The sequence below is a fragment of the Oncorhynchus masou genome, chromosome 19 (genome assembly GCF_036934945.1).
Source record: "Oncorhynchus masou masou isolate Uvic2021 chromosome 19, UVic_Omas_1.1, whole genome shotgun sequence".
Classification (NCBI taxonomy): Eukaryota; Metazoa; Chordata; class Actinopteri; order Salmoniformes; family Salmonidae; genus Oncorhynchus; species Oncorhynchus masou.
In genome coordinates, this window is record NC_088230.1 from 28,242,804 (window position 1) to 28,262,112 (window position 19,309).

Sequence of the window (19,309 nt, forward strand, 5' to 3'; positions counted from 1 at the left end):
AATATGAGGACTAGCCATGGTGAGTCTAAGACCTGTGTGTTCGAGAAATATGAGGACTGGCCATGGTGAGTCTGTGAGACCTGTGTCTTTGAGAGAGAGGGGGCCTGGCCATGGGGAGTCTGTGAGACCTGTGTGTTTGAGAGAGAGAGTGCCTGGCCATGGTGAGTCTGTGACACCTGTGTTCGCAACACATATACCGTCTCTGCCACTTGGTCTACAGCCCTGGTCACGCATCTGTCTCCCTATCTACCTTAATACTTCCCTGTCAATAGAAATATGAAAGGGGACCTGGAGGAAGCTGCCTGACCACAGCTGCCTGACCACCAGGCCTATCCTGGATGTCAAAATGACATTCAAAATTGACCAAGGCAAAATCTAGACCCTGGTCTGCTCCCTGACCCAATCCCAGAGTGCTTTTAAATGAACTACATTATGGCCCTTGCTGGCTATCCCGTCCCAGTTCTACCCCATCATATACGGTTTCATACTCAGCCCTGGTTGCTCAGGAGTCTCCTGTCGGCCATATGCCCCCCTTCCCCTGCAGGTGAACAAGAGCAAGAAGTGGAGGGAGCTGTCCACCCATCTCAACGTGGGCACGTCCAGCAGCTCCGCCAGCTCTCTGAAGAAGCAGTACATCCAGTACCTGTTTGCCTATGAGTGCAGGGTGGAGCGGGGAGAGGAGCCGCCGCTGGAGATCCCGGGGGAAACCAAGAAACAGGCTAAGATCCAGCCACCCTCACCGGGTGAGTAAAACACTGGAGCTTTCCTAGCTGAGCTGCACGCTATGCAGGGTTGGGACCACTTGTGTGTCGACTAGAGGTATAAGCTACCTGCTGGGGTTGACACATGTACACCCACACAAAGCCATTATAAACAGGCATGACCAGGATCATGTCCATATATCCACAGGCAGACCCATTCAGTCATCCAGCTTTTCATCTATCCATCTCCATTCTCCCTGGGCTGGCTGCTCCCTCCTTGCACGTGGGCCTATTTCTGTCTGACAGGTGATTGTCACACAGAGAGAGATCCCCCCCAGGCGAGATGGCTGATGTCAGAGAGAAAGGGAGCAGGGAAGAGGGAACGTGAGGGGGGGATACAGAGTGCTAGTTAGACTGTGGGAGAGAGAGGGCTATCAAGCTGCGGGGGAAGGGATTCCCCCTAGAGAAGCTGAATAGGGGAGTGTGGAGTGGCTGTCTGATATATAAACAACCATGACCTAAGTCTGACCTAGTTTCCCACAGACCAGTGGGGCAGTAGTTTTTTTTCTTACTTTCGCTGTCTCTGTGTGTGAGTATGCTAGGGTCACGTGAGTTCACATGCTCAGAGAAGGAGAGGGAGCTAGAGAGCGAGACGGCGCCTATGGCTGAAACTCTTCATTGTTTACTTTTGGAGTTGAAACACGTGGCGTCTTGGCTGGCAGCGGATCAGGCACCAGAGAATCTCTCATTTACCAACACATGCATATTACTGCCAGCCTGGCCCGTTCTCTCATCCGCTCTCTTTCCGTCTCTGGCTCTCTCTCTCATTCAGTGGGGGTTATTACAAGACAGGCTTTTTAATGTCTTGAATTGTTGAACTTTTTATTTTATAGATGTCAGGTTTGAGGTTTCTTTAATTTTGTTCTTGTATCGTTAATGAGAAGAACAGAGTGGTTTTGATGTAAGAACAAATGGGAAATGTAAAATGCTGAATTCATTGGTTGCATCCCAGATGGCACCTTATTCCCTTTGTAGTGCACTACTTTTAACCTGGGCCCATAGTGCTGTGGTCAAAAGTAGTGCACTATAAAGGGAATAGGGTACCATTTTGGACATTATTACTAGACTAAGCAACCTTTAATCCTGTCTGGTTTTGCTATGAGTAATCTAGCCTGCATCAGATAGTTACATTGTTCCACCATTCCAGTACTGTACATGTATTCTTCATGTTGTCAAAGTTATTATATGACTTGTTGCATTCAAGCCCAGTTGAATGGCAGCTATACAGTCAGGTAGGTCCCACAGCTGTCTACAGACAGAGTACCATGTGATGCAGGATTGGAGGACTTTCTCATTAAACTGATACTACAGGATTTTGGCAATGAAACCCGGTATTTACATCCCTAGTCAGATGAACTCATGGATATCATCTTTTATGTGCAGTTTGAAGGCATTTGCTAACTAGTGTTAGCACAATTGCTAACAATACTGAACAAAAATCTAAAACACAACATGTAAAGTGTTGATCCCATGTTTTATGATCTGAAATAAAAGATCCTAGAAATGTTCCATACGCACTAAAGTCTTCGTTGTCTCAAATGTTGTGTACAAATTTGTTTACATTCCTGTTAGTGAATATTTCTCCTTTGCCAAGATAATCCATCCACCTGGCAGGTGTGGCATATCAAGAAGCTGATTAAACAGCGTGATCATTACACAGGTGCACCTTGCGTTGGGGACAATAAAAGGCCACTCTAAAATGTGTAGTTTTATCAGACAACACAAAGCCACAGATGTCTCAAGTTTTGAAGTAGTGTGCAATTGGTGGTACCATAAGTCACCTCCAAAGTGGTCTTAGAGAATTACATCCAACAGGCCTCTCAACTGCAGACCACGTGTATGGTGTCGTGTGGGTGAGCGGTTGGTCCTGGCTCACAAGATTGAAAACTCATTCTGATTGGCACAGCATGGTTACCCAGCGGATGGAAATCCACAGATGGGGGTCTAATGAATTTATTTCAACTGACTGATTTCCTTTATATTAACTGTAATTCAGTAAAATTGTTGAAATTGTTTCATGTTGCATCTATATTTTGGTGTGTGTGTGTATATTAATTTCACTGTGTGTACAAAACATTAGGAACACCTTCCTAATATTTAGTTGCACCCCCTTTTCCCTCAGAATAGCCTCAATTTGTCCAGGCATGAACTCTACAAGGTGTCTTAAGTGTTCAACAGGAATGTTGGCCAATGTTGACTCCATTTCAGGTCTGCTGAGTGAGCGTTTACTGTGCCCACTGATGCTGTACCCGCTTTAAGTTATTTTCAGACCGTGGTTAAGTAGGCTACTGTGGCTATTTGATCATGTAGGCCTACCATCAAAAACAATGGACAAAATGCATTACATAACATTCAGCCTACAGTAGCTGCCAATGTGTGGTGTTCAATGTAGGAAAATGTGACTGACAATGTGCTGTCTGATACAAGAAACCACTTTACAAAATGAAATGGTATTATTATTATTCCGATACCATATTAATAAGATTCAGACAAATGATGCTACCCTCTGCCTATTGACTACTTAGCTTACTCAAGCCTGTCTCAAAATACAACACTGCCACTTTAAGTTAAAAAAAAGCTCTTAACCGGACTTTTTCCCCCCAAAGATGTCTAGAAATGTACATGTTTTGTACTCTAGATGGAAGCAATCACTCCCCTATTGCTGATTTAGAAATGATGTATAACTGGGCTAATAACTCACTAATTAGCAAAGGATTTGATCAAATGTGCACAAGTGGCTACATGCAGCTCTGATCTCAAAACAAGCTCTAATCTACTCATGACCGCTCATGCTGTAAACACAGTCCAGTTCAAAGTGAATGGCACATATCCATTTATGGCAATGGTCTATTTGCAAATAGTGCAGCTCTGATTGGTTATGCCACACTGGTCTGTGTATAGTACGTGCGGAGTCATGCATGTCAATACAATAGAATCCTACTCAGATGCATTCTGCCTACAACAACAGTTACTCTTCTGTAGTTTGTTTTGTTTCGATATGTTGCATTGATTCGATCACAATTCCCACAGTAAAGGGGAATGTTAATGGTGTTAACATTGATATTGATATTTATTCTGTGCAGCATCTTGAGGGAGCTGCATGCAGCTTATAGGGAACATTGGTGGGGGACCATTCTTGATACACAGTGAAAAACCCAGCAGAGTTGCAGTTCTTGACACACTCAAACCGATGTGCCTTGCACCTAATACCATACCCTGTTCAAAGCACTTCAATATTTTTTTCCTTGCCCATTCACCCCCTGAATGGCGCACGCACACACAATCCATGCCTCAATTGTCTCAAGTTTAAAAATCCTTCTTTAAACTGTCTCCTCCCTTTCATCTACACTGATTTTGAAGTGGATTCAACAGGTGACAATCTAAGGGATTTATTGGCATGGGAAATGTGCGTGTTTTACATAGCAAAAAGCAAGTGAAATCAATAAGAGATCATAGCTTTCACCTGGTCGGTCTTTCATGGAAGGAGCGCGTGTGTGTGTGTGTGTGTGTGTGCACATACATGCATACAGTACCTTCAGAAAGTATTCACACCTCTTGGCTTCTTACACATTTTGGTGTTACAAAGTGGAATTTAAATATATTTCATTGTCGTTTTTTGTCAGCGATCTACACAAAATACTCTCGGTGGAAGGAAAGTTCTAACGTGTAAATTGATTAGATACGTATTCAACCCCTTAAGTCAATACATCAGAATCACCTTTGGCAGTGATAACAGATGTGAGTCTTTCTGGGTACGTTTTCAAGAGCTTTGCGCACCTGGGGAAGTACAATATTTTCCCATTTATTCATTTAAAAATTCTTCAAGCTCTGTCAAATTGGTTGTGGATCATTGCTAGACAGCCATTTTCAGGTCTTGCCATAGATTTTCAAGTAGATTTAAGTCAATTGTAACTAGGCAACTCAGGACCCTTGTCATCTTGGTAAGCAACTCCAGTGTGTATTTGACCTTGTGTTTTAGGTTATTGACCTGCTGAAAGGTGAATTTGTCTCCGTGTCTGTTGGAAAGCAGACTGAACCCAGTTTTCCTCTAGGATGTTGCCTGTGCTTAGCTCTATTCCCTTTCTTTTTATCCCCCAAAGAACCTGTTGCAGCCACCACCATTCTTGAAAATATGAAGTGGTACTTAGTGATGTGTTGTTGGATTTCCCCCAAACATAATGCTTTGTATTCAGGATATAAAGTGAATTTATATTTTGCCGTTTTACTTTTGTGCATTATTGCAAACAGGATGCGTGTTCCGGAAAAATGTTATTCTTGACAGGCTTCATTTCCGTGCTGTAAATTAGGTTAGTATTGTGGAGTAACTACAATGTTGTTGACCCATCCTCAGTTCTCTACTATACCAGCCATTAAACTCTTACTGTTTTGAAGTCACCATTGGCCTCATGGTAAAATCCCTGAGCGGTTTTCTTCCTCTCCGGCAAGCGGGTTAGGAAGGACGCCTGTGTCTTTATAGTGACTGGGTGTATTGATACACCATCTAAAGTCTAATTAATAACTTCATGCTCAAAGGGATCTTCAATGTCTGCTTTGCTATTTATTTTTATAAACTCAGCAAAAAAAGAAACGTCCTCTCACTGTCATCTGCATTTATTTTCAGCAAACTTAACATGTGTAAATATTTGTATGAACATAACAAGATTGAACAACTGAAACAACATAAACTGAACAAGTTCCACAGACATGTAATGTGTCCCTGAACACAGGGGGGGTCAAAATCAAAAGTAACAGTCAATATCTGGCGTGGCCACCAGCTGCATTAAGTACTGCAGTGCATCTGCTCATGGACTGCACCAGTTCTTGGTGTGATATGTTACCCCACTCTTCCACCAAGGCACCTGCAAGTTCCTGGACATTTCTGGGGGGAATGGCCCTAGCTTTCACCCTCTGATCCAACAGGTCCCAGATGTGCTCAATGGGATTGAGATCCGGGCTCTTCTCTGGCCATGGCAGAACACTGACATTCCTGTCTTGCAGGAAATCACACACAGAATGAGCAGTATGGCTGGTGGCATTGTCATGCTGGAGGGTCATGTCAGGATGAGCCTGCAGGAAGGTTACCACATGAGGGAGGAGGATGTCTTCCCTGTAACGCACAGCGTTGAGTTTGCCTGCAATGACAACAAGCTCAGTCCGATGATGCTGTGACACACCGCCCCAGACCATGACGGACCCTCCACCTCCAAATCGATCCCGCACCAGAGTACAGGCCTCAGTGTAACGCTCATTCCTTCGACGATAAATGTAAATCCGACAAACACCCCTGGTGAGACAAAACCGAGACTCGTCAGTGAAGAGAACTTTCTGCCAGTCCTGCCTGGTCCAGTGATGGTGGATTTGTGCCCATAGATGACGACGTTGCCGGTTATGTCTGGTGAGGACCTGCCTTACAACAGGCCTACAAGTCCTCAGTCCAGCTTCTCTCAGCCTATTGAGGACAGTCTGAGCACTAATGGAGGGATTGTGTTCCTGGTGGAACTCAGACAGTTGTTGTTGCCATCCTGTACCTGTCCCTCAGGTGTGATGTTCGGATGTACCGATCCTGTGCAGGTGTTGTTACACGTGGTCTGCCACTGTGAGGACAATCAGCTGTCTGTCCTGTCTTCCTGTAGCTCTGTCTTAGGCGTCTCACAGTACGGACATTGTAATTTATTGCTCTGGCCACATCTGCAGTCCTCATGCCTCCTTGCAGCATGCCTAAGGCACGCTCACGCAGATGAGCAGGAACCCTGGGCATCTTTCAGTAGAAAGGCCTCTTTTAGTGTCCTAAGTTTTCATAACTGTGACCTTAATTGCCTACCGTCTGTAAGCTGTTATTGTCTTAACGACCGTTCCACAGGTGCATGTTCATTAATTGTTTATGGTTCATTGAACAAGTATGGGAAACAGTGTTTAAACCCTTTACAATGAAGATCTGTGAAGTTATTTGGATTTTACGAATTACCTTTGAAAGACAGAGTCCTGAAAAGGGGATGTTTTTTGTTGTTGCTGGGTTTAAATACATACCCATCTACCAATAGGTGCCCTTCTTTGCGAGACATTGGAAAATCTGCATGATCTTTATAGTTGAATCTGTGTTTGAAATTCACTGCTCGACTGAGGGACCTTACACATAATTCTGTGTGTGGGGTACAGAGATCAGGTAGTCAATAATAAACGTTAAATAATATTATTGCACACAGTGAGTCCATGCAACCTATGACTTATTAAGCATATTTTTACTCCTGAACTTTAGGATACCCATAACAAAGGGGTTGAATACTTAGTGACTGAAGACATTTCAGCTTTTCATTTAATTCATTTTGACATTTTGGGGTATTGTGTGTAGGCCAGTGACAATCTAAATTGAATCCTTTTAAAGGCGCTGTATTTCTACATATAAACATTGGGGAGAACAAGTATTTGATACACTGCAGGTTTTCCTACTTACAAAGCATGTAGGGGTCTGTAATTCTTATCATAGGTACACTTCAACTGTGAGAGACAGAATCTAAAACAAAAATCCAGAAAATCACATTGTATGATTTTTAAGTAATTTATTTGCATTTTATTGCATGACTTAAGTATTTGATCACCACCCACCAGGTTGAATTCCGACTCTCACAGACCTGTTAGTTCTTCTTTAAGAAGCCTTCCTGTTCTCCACTCATTACCTGTAATAACTGCACCTGTTTGAACTCATTACCTGTATAAAAGACACCTATCCACACACTCAATCAAACCGACTCCAACCTTTCCACAATGGCAAGACCTGAAAGCTGTGTAAGGACATCAGGGATAAAATTGTAGACCTGCACAAGGCTGGGATGGGCTACAGGACAATAGGCAAGCAGCTTGGTGAGAAGGCAACAACTGTTGGTGCAATTATTAGAAAATGGAAGAAGTTCAAGATGACGGTCAATCGCCATCGGTCTGGGGCTCCATGCAAGATCTCACCTCGTGGAGCATCAATGATCATGAGGAAGGTGAGGGATTAGCCCAGAACTACACGGCAGGACCTGGTCAATGAACTGAAGAGAGCTGGGACCACAGTCTCAAAGAAAACCATTAACACATTACGCCGTCATCGATTAAAATCCTGCAGCACACGCAAGGTCCGACTGCTCAAGCCAGCGCATGTCCAGGCCCGTCAAGTATGCCAATAACCATCTGGATGATCGAGAGGAGGAATGGGAGAAGGTCATGTGGTCTGATGAGACAAAAATAGAGCTTTTGGTCTAAACTCCACTCGCCGTGTTTGGAGGAAGAAGAAGGATGAGTACAACCCCAAGAACACCATCCCAACCGTGAAGCATGGAGGTGGAAACATCATTCTTTGGGGATGCTTTTCTGCAAAGGGGACAGGACGACTGCACCGTATTGAGGGGAGGATGGATGGGGCCATGTATCGCGAGATCTTGGCCAACATACTCCTTCCCTCAGTAAGAGCATTGAAGATGGGTCGTGGCTGGGTCTTCCAGCATGACAACGACCCAAAACACACAGCCAGGGCAACTAAGGGGAGTGGCTCTGTAAGAAGCATCTCAAGGTCCTGGAGTGGCCTAGCCAGTCTCCAGACCTGAACCCAATAGAAAATCTTTGGAGGGAGCTGAAAGACCGTATTGCCCAGCGACAGCCCCGAAACCTGAAGGATCTGGAGAAGGTCTGTATGGAGGAGTGGGCCAAAATCCTTGCTGCAGTGTGTGCAAACCTGGTCAAGAACTACAGGAAACGTATGATCTCTGTAATTGCAAACAAAGGTTTCTGTACCAAATATTAAGTTCTGCTTTTCTGATGTATGTCATGCAATAAAATGCAAATGAATGACTTAAATCATACAATGTGATTTTCTGGATTTTTGTTTTAAATTCCGTCTCTCACAGTTGAAGTGTACCTATGATAAAAAATTACAGACCTCTACATGCTTTGTAAGTTGGAAACCCTGCAAAATCGTCAGTATATAAAATACTTGTTCTCCCCACTGTACATACATGCATGCATGCATTATACATCTGCCTCACACTACATAAACAGGAGATAGGCTCCTGACTTATGGGCCGTTCTGGCCCAGACAACTTAATGACTTATACATCTCTCTGTGGCTCTCTCTTCCCCTTAGTCTCTCCTGCTTACTAATGCTCCCTGTAGGGTCCCCATGTTTATCAGTCTGTCTATAGCACATGTTTGTTTGTATATGTATATTTTTGACGTTTTAACAATTGTCTACCGTTGCCAATTTCCCTTTAGCCAACTCTGGCTCCCTGCAGGGTCCTCACACCCCCCAGTCTACAGGTAGCAGCTCCATGACTGAGATGTCAGAGGGCATGAAGCTTCCCACTCCTGCCACCACACCACACGCGACCCCCCAGCCAGGTAACAGGTAGGTCCTGGGCTGGGGGCCACTCATAGCCCGATAGTGTGGGGGTGTGTACATGTGTGTCTGTCAGTGTGTGTCTAAATCTAACTGTATACACACACGGATACCCCTCTTTAACCCTTTGTATCATCCTTTCTTGTCCTCATTACCCCTCCTGTATGTCTCAGGAACAGTGTTGGTGTCCGTGTCCAGGATCCCTTCTCAGAGGTCAGTGACCCTGCCTTCCACAAGCGAGGGCCCATGCCCTCTGGCGCCCCCTACCAGCAGGTTGGCGGTAGTGCAGACCCCTCCATGAGGATGCAGTATGATGCCAACAAGGACCCCTATGAAGGGCCCCGGAAGGGTGAGTGGACCAGGCTCTCCTTAAACACATGGCATACAGTGCATTCACATAACACAGTACACTCCTATTGGTATTGTCCACATTGCTTGTCTGCATTCTTTTTGGGGGGATATTTGTGTATTAGTATTGTACTGTTAAGACATTTACTGCTGGAGCTAGAAACGGAGGCATTTACTGCTGGAGCTAGAAACGGCGGCATTTACTGCTGGAGCTAGAAACGGAGGCATTTACTGCTGGAGCTAGAAACGGAGGCATTTACTGCTGGAGCTAGAAACGGAGGCATTTACTGCTGGAGCTAGAAACGGAGGCATTTACTGCTGGAGCTAGAAACGGAGGCATTTACTGCTGGAGCTAGAAACGGAGGCATTTACTGCTGGAGCTAGAAACGGAGGCATTTACTGCTGGAGCTAGAAACGGAGGCATTTACTGCTGGAGCTAGAAACGGAGGCATTTACTGCTGGAGCTAGAAACGGAGGCATTTACTGCTGGAGCTAGAAACGGAGGCATTTACTGCTGGAGCTAGAAACGGAGGCATTTACTGCTGGCGCTAGAAACGGAGGCATTTACTGCTGGCGCTAGAAACGGAGGCATTTACTGCTGGCGCTAGAAACGGAGGCATTTACTGCTGGCGCTAGAAACGGAGGCATTTACTGCTGGCGCTAGAAACGGAGGCATTTACTGCTGGAGCTAGAAACGGAGGCATTTACTGCTGGAGCTAGAAACGGAGGCATTTCGCTGCACCTGCTTTAGCGTCTGCTGTTCTTTGTATGCGACAAATAAACTTTGATTTTGATACTAGATGAACAATGTGATGTTAGTAAAAGTGAAGTAATACACCTGTTGTCTGAACTGAATATGGCTGGTACTTCCTCAATTCTCCATGTAGGTTCAAATCAGTTTTCGTCCTTGTTTTTGGTTAGCCCATCAGACCTGACTCTCTCTGTTGTGATTGTTTCCTTAGACTATGTTGCCCCCATGTGATAAAATCATGTACTACAACTTTTTCTACATTTGTTACGTTACTGCCTTATTCTAAAATGGATTAAATTGTTTTTTTCCCCCTCAATCTACACACAATAGCCCATAATGACAAAGCAAAAACGTTTTTTCATTAAAAAAAAATACATTTACATAAGTATTCAGACCCTTTACTCAGTACTTTGTTGAAGCACCTTTGGCAGCGATTACAGCCTTGAGTTTTCTTGGGTTTGACGCTACAAGCTTGACACACCTGTATTTGGGGAGTTTCTCCTATTCTTCTCTGCAGATCCTCTCAAGCTCTGTCAGGTTGGATGGGGAGCGTCGCTGCACAGCTATTTTCAGGTCTCTCCAGAGATGTTTGATCGGGTTCAAGTCTGGGCTGGGCAACTCAAGGACATTCAGACACCACTCCTGTGTTTTTGCTGTGTGCTTAAGGTCGTTGTCCTGTTTGAAAGTGAAACAGTCTGAGATCCTGAGTGTTCTGGAGCAGGTTTTCATCAACGATCTCTCTGTACTTTGCTCTGTTCATCATTCCCTCCATCCTGAATAGTCTCCCAATCCCTGCCACTGACAAACTTGCCCACAGCGTGATGCTGCCACCACCATGTTTCATCGTAGGGATGGTCTTGGCCAGGTGATGAGCAATGCCTGGTCTCCTCCAGATGTGACGCTTGACATTCAGGCCAAAGAGTTTAATCTTGGTTTCATCAGACGAGAGAAGCCTTTTACCAAACTCCAAGCAGGCTGTCATGTGCCTTTTACTGAAGAGTGGCTTCCATCTGGCCACTCTACCATAAAGGCCTGGTTAGTTGAGTACTGCAGAGATGGTTGTCCTTCTGGAAGGTTCTCTCATCTCCACAGAGGAACTCTGGAGCTCTGTCAGAGTGACCATCGGATTCATGGTCACCTCCCTGACCAATAACCTTCTCCCCAGATTTCTCAGTTTGGACGGAGCGACCAGCTCTAGGAAGAGTCTTGGTAGTTCAATACTTCTTCCATTTAAGAATGATGGACGCCACTGTGTTCTTGGGGACCTTCAATGCTTCAGACATGTTTTGGTACCCTTCCCCAAATCTGTGCCTCGACACAATCTTGTCTGAGCTCTACGGACAATTCCTTTGACCTCATGGCTTGGTTTTTGCTTTGACATGCTCTGTCAACTGTGGGACCTTATATAGACAGGTGTGTGCCTTTCCAAATCATGTCCAATCAACTTAATCTACCACAGGAGGGCTCCAAGTTGCTGAAACATCTCAAGGATGGTCAATGGAAACAGGATGCACCTGAGCTCATAGCAAAGGGTCTGAATTAGAGGTCGACCGATTTCAAGTTTTCATAACAATCGGAAACCGGTCATTTTGGACACCGATTTTGCCGTTTTCTTTTTATTATTTATTTATTTACCTAGGCAAGTCAGTTAAGAACACATTCTTATTTTCAATGACGGCCTAGGAATGGTGGGTTAACTGCCTTGTTCAGAGGCAGAACGACAGATTTTCACCTTGTCAGCTCGGGGGATCCAATCTTGCAACCTTACAGTTAACTAGTCCAACACAATAACGACCTGCCTCTCTCTCGTTGCACTCCACAAGGAGACTGACCGTTACACGAATGCAGTAAGCCAAGGTAAGTTGCTAGCTAAAAATCAATCAATCATAATCACTAGTTAACTACACATGGTTGATATTAATAGATATTATCTAGCGTGTCCTGCGTTGCATATAATCTGACTGAGCATACAAGTATCTAAGTATCTGACTGAGTGGTGGTAAGCAGAAGCAGGCGCGTAAACATTCATTCAAACAGCACTTTCGGGCGTTTTTCCAGCAGCTCCTTGTTGTGCGTCAAGCATTGCGCTGTTTATGACTTCAAGCATATCAACTCCGAGATGAGGCTGGTATAACCGAAGTGAAATGGCTGGCTAGTTAGCACGCTCTAATAGCGTTTCAAACGTCACTCGCTCTGAGCCTTGGATTGGTTGTTCCCCTTGCTCTGCATGGGTAACGCTGCTTCGAGGGTGGCAGTTGTCATTGTGTTCCTGGTTCGAGCCCAGGGAGGAGCGAGGAGAGGGACAGAAGCTATACTGTTACACTGGCAATACTAAAGTGCCTATAAGAACATCCAATAGTTAAAGGTTAATGAAATACAAATGGTATAGAGGGAAATAATCATATAATTCCTAGAATAACTACAGCCTAAAACTTCTTACCTGGGAATATTGAAGACTCATGTTAAAAGGAACCACCAGCTTTCATATGTTCTGATGTTCTGAGCAAGGAACTTAATTAAACGTTAGCTTTCTTACATGGCACATATTGCACTTTTACGTTCTTCTCCAACACTTTGTTTTTGCATTATTTAAACCAAATTGAACACGTTTCGTTATTTGAGGCTAAATTTATTTATTATATAAAGTTAAAATAAGTGTTCATTCAGTATTGTTGTAATTGTCATTATTACAAATACTTTTTTTTTTTTAAATGTCCGATTAATCGTTATCGGCTTTTTTGGTCCTGCAATAATCGATATCGGCATTGAAAAATCATAATCGGTCGACCTCTAGTCTGAATACTTATGTAAATAAGGTATTTAGTTTTTTTTATACATTTGCAAACATTTCTAAAAACCTGTTTTCGCTTCGTCATTATGGGATATTGTGTGTAGATTGAGTAAAAACATTTATTTAATCCATTTTAAAATTAGGCTGTAACGTAACAAAATGTGGTAAAAGTGAAGGGGTCTGAATACTTTCCGACTCCACTGTATATGCAATATCTATTCTCTCCACAGGGCCAGGGGGCAGTGAGCCCTATAGACCAGGTCAGATGCCCAGCAGTGCCATGCAGGACATGTACCCCCGTGGTCCTCCCTCAGGAGCCATGCCAGGGATGGGTATGGGCCCTGGCCCGCGGTCACAGTACCCCTACGGGCCTGGCTACGACAGGAGGTGGGTATTTTAATAACCAACATTCTATAGTAGATACATTTACTGAGTGCCAGCAGCATACCACTCTGCATCCCACTGCTGGCTTGCCTCTGGTTGGTCCCATGGATGGGAGACAGTAGGAGGCGCTCTTTCCTCTGGTCAAAAAAATATCCCAATTCTCCAAGGCAGTGATTGGGGAAATTCCCCTGTGTAGGAAGAGAGGTGTTTCATGCTTAAACAACTGGAATAGAGGTGCTACCTTAACTTCTGATCCATCATTTCATTATTGAGGCAGGGCACTCTATTATAAAAATGATTCATTGTAAATCACAAGTCAAAAACATTTGATGTTTCAATCTGAGACTTTCATCAGACAGTAATATAAATGCCACGAATGAGCTGCTCATAATTGTCATCCTACCCACCAGACCAGACCATGTGATGGGTTCGGAGGGGGGTGTGCCTCCCCCTGGGGGCCAGAACAACACGGTACCTTCCAGCGGTGACCCAAGCATGTACTCTGCCAACCGATATCCCCATCAGCGGTAAGACGTGTCATGCTCTGTGAATGATGCATAAAAACTGTTGGCTTTACATGTAGTGACTCATTAAATGAGCTTATTGTTTATAAAGCTACCTATATATGCATAGTTTATTTGTGTTCTGACTGAGGGTGTACCTCTTTCTTTGTAGGCCACATGGACATGAAAGTTATGGGCAGCAGTACCCTCACGGCCCCATGCCCTATGGCTCTCACCAGTCTGGGATGTACCCACAACAGGTCAGACCCAGCCTCAAGCCTCCTGCCCCTAGAGGGCACTGTGCTTCATCTACTGAAACTTGAACAGATGGAAAACAGGCTAACTTGGCCATTTCAATGCAAAGTAAAGTCTAAACTGGGTTTGCGATAGCGGTCTACCAGTAAGTAATCATCATTGGTTCTACTCCACCTTGTCCAACTCCAACACCATGGCTTGTTGCTAGTTGGAGAGAGAGCGCGAGAGTTGGAGAGAGAGCGCGAGAGTTGGAGAGAGAGCGCGAGAGTTGGAGAGAGAGCGCGAGAGTTGGAGAGAGAGCGCGAGAGTTGGAGAGTGAGCGCGAGAGTTGGAGAGAGAGCGCGAGAGTTGGAGAGAGAGCGCGAGAGTTGGAGAGAGAGCGCGAGAGTTGGAGAGAGAGCGCGAGAGTTGGAGAGAGAGCGCGAGAGTTGGAGAGAGAGCGTTGGAGAGTTGGAGAGAGAGCGCGAGAGTTGGAGAGAGAGCGCGAGAGTTGGAGAGAGAGAGCGCGAGAGTTGGAGAGAGAGAGTTGGAGAGAGAGCGCGAGACATCAATAAAAGGTCATCATTGTAACTGCAGTATCTAACGTATAAAGTTCTGTGTTCCCTCTCAGGGCTATAAGAGGCCAGTGGGACAAGAGGGGATGTACGGTCCCCCTGTTAAGCGCCATGAGGGTGAAGCCTACGACATGCAGCAGTACGGAGGGCAGCAGCCAGACATGCACCGCCAGTATGGAGGGGGCTACATGGGGCCGGAGCACAGGCCCATGCAGGGCCAGTACCCTTACCCCTACAGCCGAGACCGCATGGGAGCCATCCAGGGGCCCCAACAACACGGCATGATGAGCGGAGGTCCTCCCTTCCCCTCCGGAGCCTCTCCAGAGGGCCCCCAGGCCAACATGTGGCACCCCAGGACAGACATGGGCTACCCCGGGCCCTACCCTGGCCGACAGGGCCAGGGGCCACCTTACCCTGTTATGGGCCGGGGTCTGGGGGATGACCCAGAGGGAAGGGCCCTCCAGGACGGCCAATGGACGTCCGGACACCCGGGCCAACGCCAGTCCCCATACCCATGCCCCTCTTCCTCCTCCATGCCGCCCATGGCTTCCCGACAGCCCCCCTCCTCCTACCAGTCTAACCCTGCCATGGCCAACCACATCGCTAGAGCCCCCAGCCCCTTCGCCCGGCCCATGGGGGGACCCGGACCCCTTTCCCCCAACAACGGGGGCCACTACATGGCCTCTCTGAAGAAGGCAGGGATGCCAGGGTCCATGCCAGGCTCACACAGTGGGGGAATGTCAGGGCAGGGCATTCTACCTCTCCACAGAGATATCAGCTTCCCCATGGGGTCTGTGGAGGCCACCCTGCCCAAACTCAAGGTCCGACGCAGACTTACTTCCAAGGAGACCGGTAGGAGAATTCGCCTGTTATTATAGAGCCGTCTATCCCAACCCTGGTCCTCCAGTGTCCCCAACAGTACACAGGTTTATTGTAGCCCTTGACAAACACGTCATTCAACTCGAGGGCTTGATGATTAGTTAACACGTTGAATCAGGTGTGCTGGTCCAGGTTTACAGTAAAAATGTGTATTGTTGGGGATACTGGAAGACCAGGGTTGGGAAACTGTTATAGTTAATTCATAATGGATGCATCTGAAATGGCCACCATTGTATATAAGAATTTGTTTTTAACTGACTTGCCTAGTTAAATAAGGGTGACATTTAAAAATGTATGGGCCCTGGTCAAAAGTTGTGCACGGGATAGGGAATAGGGTGCCATTTTCGATGCGACCCTCATCTCTCCTCCGACCTTGGAACAGTAACCTCTTACCCTCAGGAACCCCAGAGGCGTGGCGTGTGATGATGTCTCTGAAGTCAGGTCTGCTGGCTGAGAGCACATGGGCGCTGGACACCATCAACATCCTGCTGTATGACGACACCACTGTGTCCTCCTTCACCCTGTCACAGGTGACGGTGCTACACAAACCATATCCATACAATGTCCAATGATATCCAGTATCCATGAGAATGATATAAACTTCCAATATCTATAGTATACCATACTAAACCATGTCAAATGCATGGCTTCATTCTCAGTGGTGTGGTTATTGGACCATGACTGGATTCAAGGACAAATACCCCTAACCAAACCGTTCTCTAATAGTCTTTCACACAATCATTTCAGAGAGCCACCTAACCTCTGATATGCTATGTTTCCCCAGCTGCCTGGCTTCCTGGAGCTGATAGTGGAGTACTTCCGCCGGAGTCTGATCTCCATCTTTGGGATCCTGGATGAGTACGAGGTGGGCACCGAGGGCCAGAAGATGCTGCTCGGACCAATCACAGACCAGGAAGAGGGGCTTACCGTTGCAGAGCTTGACAGCCAGTTAGACGAAGAGCAGAGGGACAGCGGGCCAGAGAAGACCACAGCCAACAGCAACACAGAGGAGGCGGTCCCAGAGGAGAAGGAAGAGCCTGTGGAGGTGACTTTGAAAGAGAAGGTAGAGGGGGAGGAAAAGGAGGGGGCCGCCACCGAGCAGTCCCAGCCCCCAGAGCCCAGGCCCAAACAGGCCAGTAAGTACGACAAGCTGCCTGTGAAGGTGGAGGAGGACCAGGTGGAGGAGGACCAAGAGCTCAGTCTGTCCAGAGGGTTCACCTCTGGCCTGCTGCACTGGAAGGCTGGAGGAGGGGACTCCACTGCCCACATCCAGACACACTTTGAGATACGTGGCGAGGAGACCAACAGTAAGCCTACAGTGAGGAAAGAGAGGGAGGATAAGACAGAAACGACAGAGGAGAGGAAGGCTGTTGTAGAGAAGAGCATGACTGAGACAGCCACTATGGACGATATGCTGAGTGCCTGGCCAGGCTCTCTGTCAGAGAGGAACGGTCTTCCCGGGACGCAGACCCAGAGCCCTATCTTCACCCTGCTGGAGGACGAGCCTCGCTGCTGGGACGAGGCACCCCTCTCCACGGCCGAACCCTGGCAGGACGCCCTGGCCCGCCGCTGCGTTTGCATCTCCAACATTGTCCGCGGCCTTTCCTTCATCCCGGGGAATGACAACGACATGTCCTGCCACCCTGGCCTGGTGCTGATCCTGGGGCGGCTGGTCCTGCTGCACCACCTGCACCCCCAGAGGAGGAGGATGCCTCCCAGCTACCAGAGAGAGGAGGAGCAGGGCAGGGCCTGCAGTAAAGACCAGTGGTGGTGGGACTGTTTGTCAGCCCTCAGGGAGAACACTCTGGTCACCCTGGCTAACATCTCAGGTCAACTAGACCTGTCCCTCTACCCAGAGAGCATCTGTCTGCCCATCCTGGACGGGCTCCTCCACTGGATGGTGTGTCCCTCTGCCGAGGCCCAGGACCCCTTCACCACCGCGAGCTGCTCCTCCTCCCTCACCCCCCAGAGACTGGTGCTGGAGTGCCTGTGCAAGCTGAGCATCCAGGACAACAACGTGGACCTCCTGCTGGCCACGCCGCCGTTCAGCCGCCAGGAGAAGCTCTACGCCACCCTGGTGCACCACGTGGGTGAGCGGAAGTCCCAGGTGTGCCGGGAGATGGCAGTGGCTGTGCTCTCTAACCTGGCGCAGGGGGACCCGACCGCGGCGCGCGCCATTGCACTGCAGAAGGGCAGCGTGGGGATACTCATCGGCTTCCTGGAGGACTGCGTGGCCATGTGCCAGCACCAGCAGGGACCCCACAGCCTGTTACACCCAGCAGCACACCCCCAACCCCCCAGCGTTAACATGATGTGCAGGGCCGCCAAGGCTCTGCTGGCCATGGCCAAGGAGCACCGGACAGAGTTGGTTCTCTACGAGAGCAGGCTACTGGATATCTCCCTGTCCTCTGTGCTGAGCTCAGCCGTGGCGGCCATCATGTGTGAAGTACTGTTTAAGATTGGACGCTCCTCGTGACAGCCACAGGCAAAGAAACAGAGGGAGGGGGGGTTGGTCTGACTACCAGGCTACAGTGAACACAAACACATCGGTGTGGGTGGTATTATATTTTTATTTAAATAAGACTTTCTTTTTTTTTTACAAATAAATATATATATAGCTCCTCTGCCCAAATCACAACCTTATTTGGAATTTTTTAAATAATTTTAATAAAATTTAATACTTGGTATTTAAAAAAAAGTTTTTATTTGTCGCTTCGTTTTTGTTTTAACCAAAGTTGGCACCCAATGGAAGGTAACGTACTTTAGTTTTGGGGTCTCGTGCTTACATTTTATTTGTATTTTTTTTGTATGTGTCTGTTTGTCTGTACGGGATCTTTTTGTTGGTGGTTTTTTGCAGGGGGAAGCAGACTTATTTAAATTGTGAATCATGTTGTAGATAGACCTCTTTATCATGTATTAAGGTAAAGAAAAAACCCACTGACTTTACTCTGAATATATAACAGTACATCATATATCCTCTTCTGGGGGGTGCCCTATTGTGCAATAGGATATAGTAGGCTTGTTGGGGGGGGGGGTTAACAAATGTGAATGACTTTCGACCACAGGCAACTGACCTCAAGTATTGCATCATAATATTATTACCATACCAGTATAACAGGGACGAAACAAGACACCCTGTTCAACTGACTTACTGGTAACCATAGCAACACAGTACTTCCATCAGTCCTTATCTCCTTTTCTATCTAGAAGCCCATTTGTATATAGAAGATGTACATTGACAGCCCTATTTGGTATCTTCGCCAAGAGATGCGGTATAGATAAGTGATGGTGGTTGATAATTATAATGACCTTTAGAATTATTATTACTGCTCATTTGAATACTGGATATTTCGTTACTCACTTCAAATGAGGTTAGTCATTTTATGTATTTAAAAAAAATAATAATTATATTCTGACTGGGACAGGTCTAAGGACATATAGGGATGAGACCGCTCTAGTTTTGGTTCTGAAAAGACGAGCGTATTTAGATTGTACAGACAGCTAGCAGACCATGATGTGCAGAACTGTATTCCAGAATAACAATGTTGTATAACATGCCTGATTGACAGTTGAGTGTTGTTGTTTTTTTACTCTACATATAGGGTACTTCTCCCCCTTTCATTTGATCAACTTTACATTGTTTATTCAGTATAAAATCTTTATTCTATGTTCCACATGTTAAGAATAAACGTACATGGATTTTGGTTGAGCA

The 19,309-nt window shown here is 46.4% G+C and overlaps 1 protein-coding gene across 4 annotated transcripts in view; it reads left to right on the forward strand.

Annotated features, from left to right (window-relative positions):
• Window positions 1-19,309, forward strand: part of LOC135506106 (AT-rich interactive domain-containing protein 1B-like) — a 92,217-nt gene extending 72,908 nt beyond the window's left edge. For all 4 annotated transcript variants that reach the window (XM_064925540.1, XM_064925543.1, XM_064925542.1 and 1 more), the window contains 9 exons: window positions 545-743; window positions 9,009-9,141; window positions 9,306-9,481; window positions 13,253-13,409; window positions 13,817-13,933; window positions 14,082-14,169; window positions 14,775-15,570; window positions 15,997-16,127; window positions 16,382-19,309. In XM_064925540.1, the coding sequence (XP_064781612.1) occupies window positions 545-743; window positions 9,009-9,141; window positions 9,306-9,481; window positions 13,253-13,409; window positions 13,817-13,933; window positions 14,082-14,169; window positions 14,775-15,570; window positions 15,997-16,127; window positions 16,382-18,073 (3,489 nt within the window). In that variant the 3' untranslated portion in view covers window positions 18,074-19,309. The remainder of the gene's footprint in view (window positions 1-544; window positions 744-9,008; window positions 9,142-9,305; window positions 9,482-13,252; window positions 13,410-13,816; window positions 13,934-14,081; window positions 14,170-14,774; window positions 15,571-15,996; window positions 16,128-16,381) is intronic.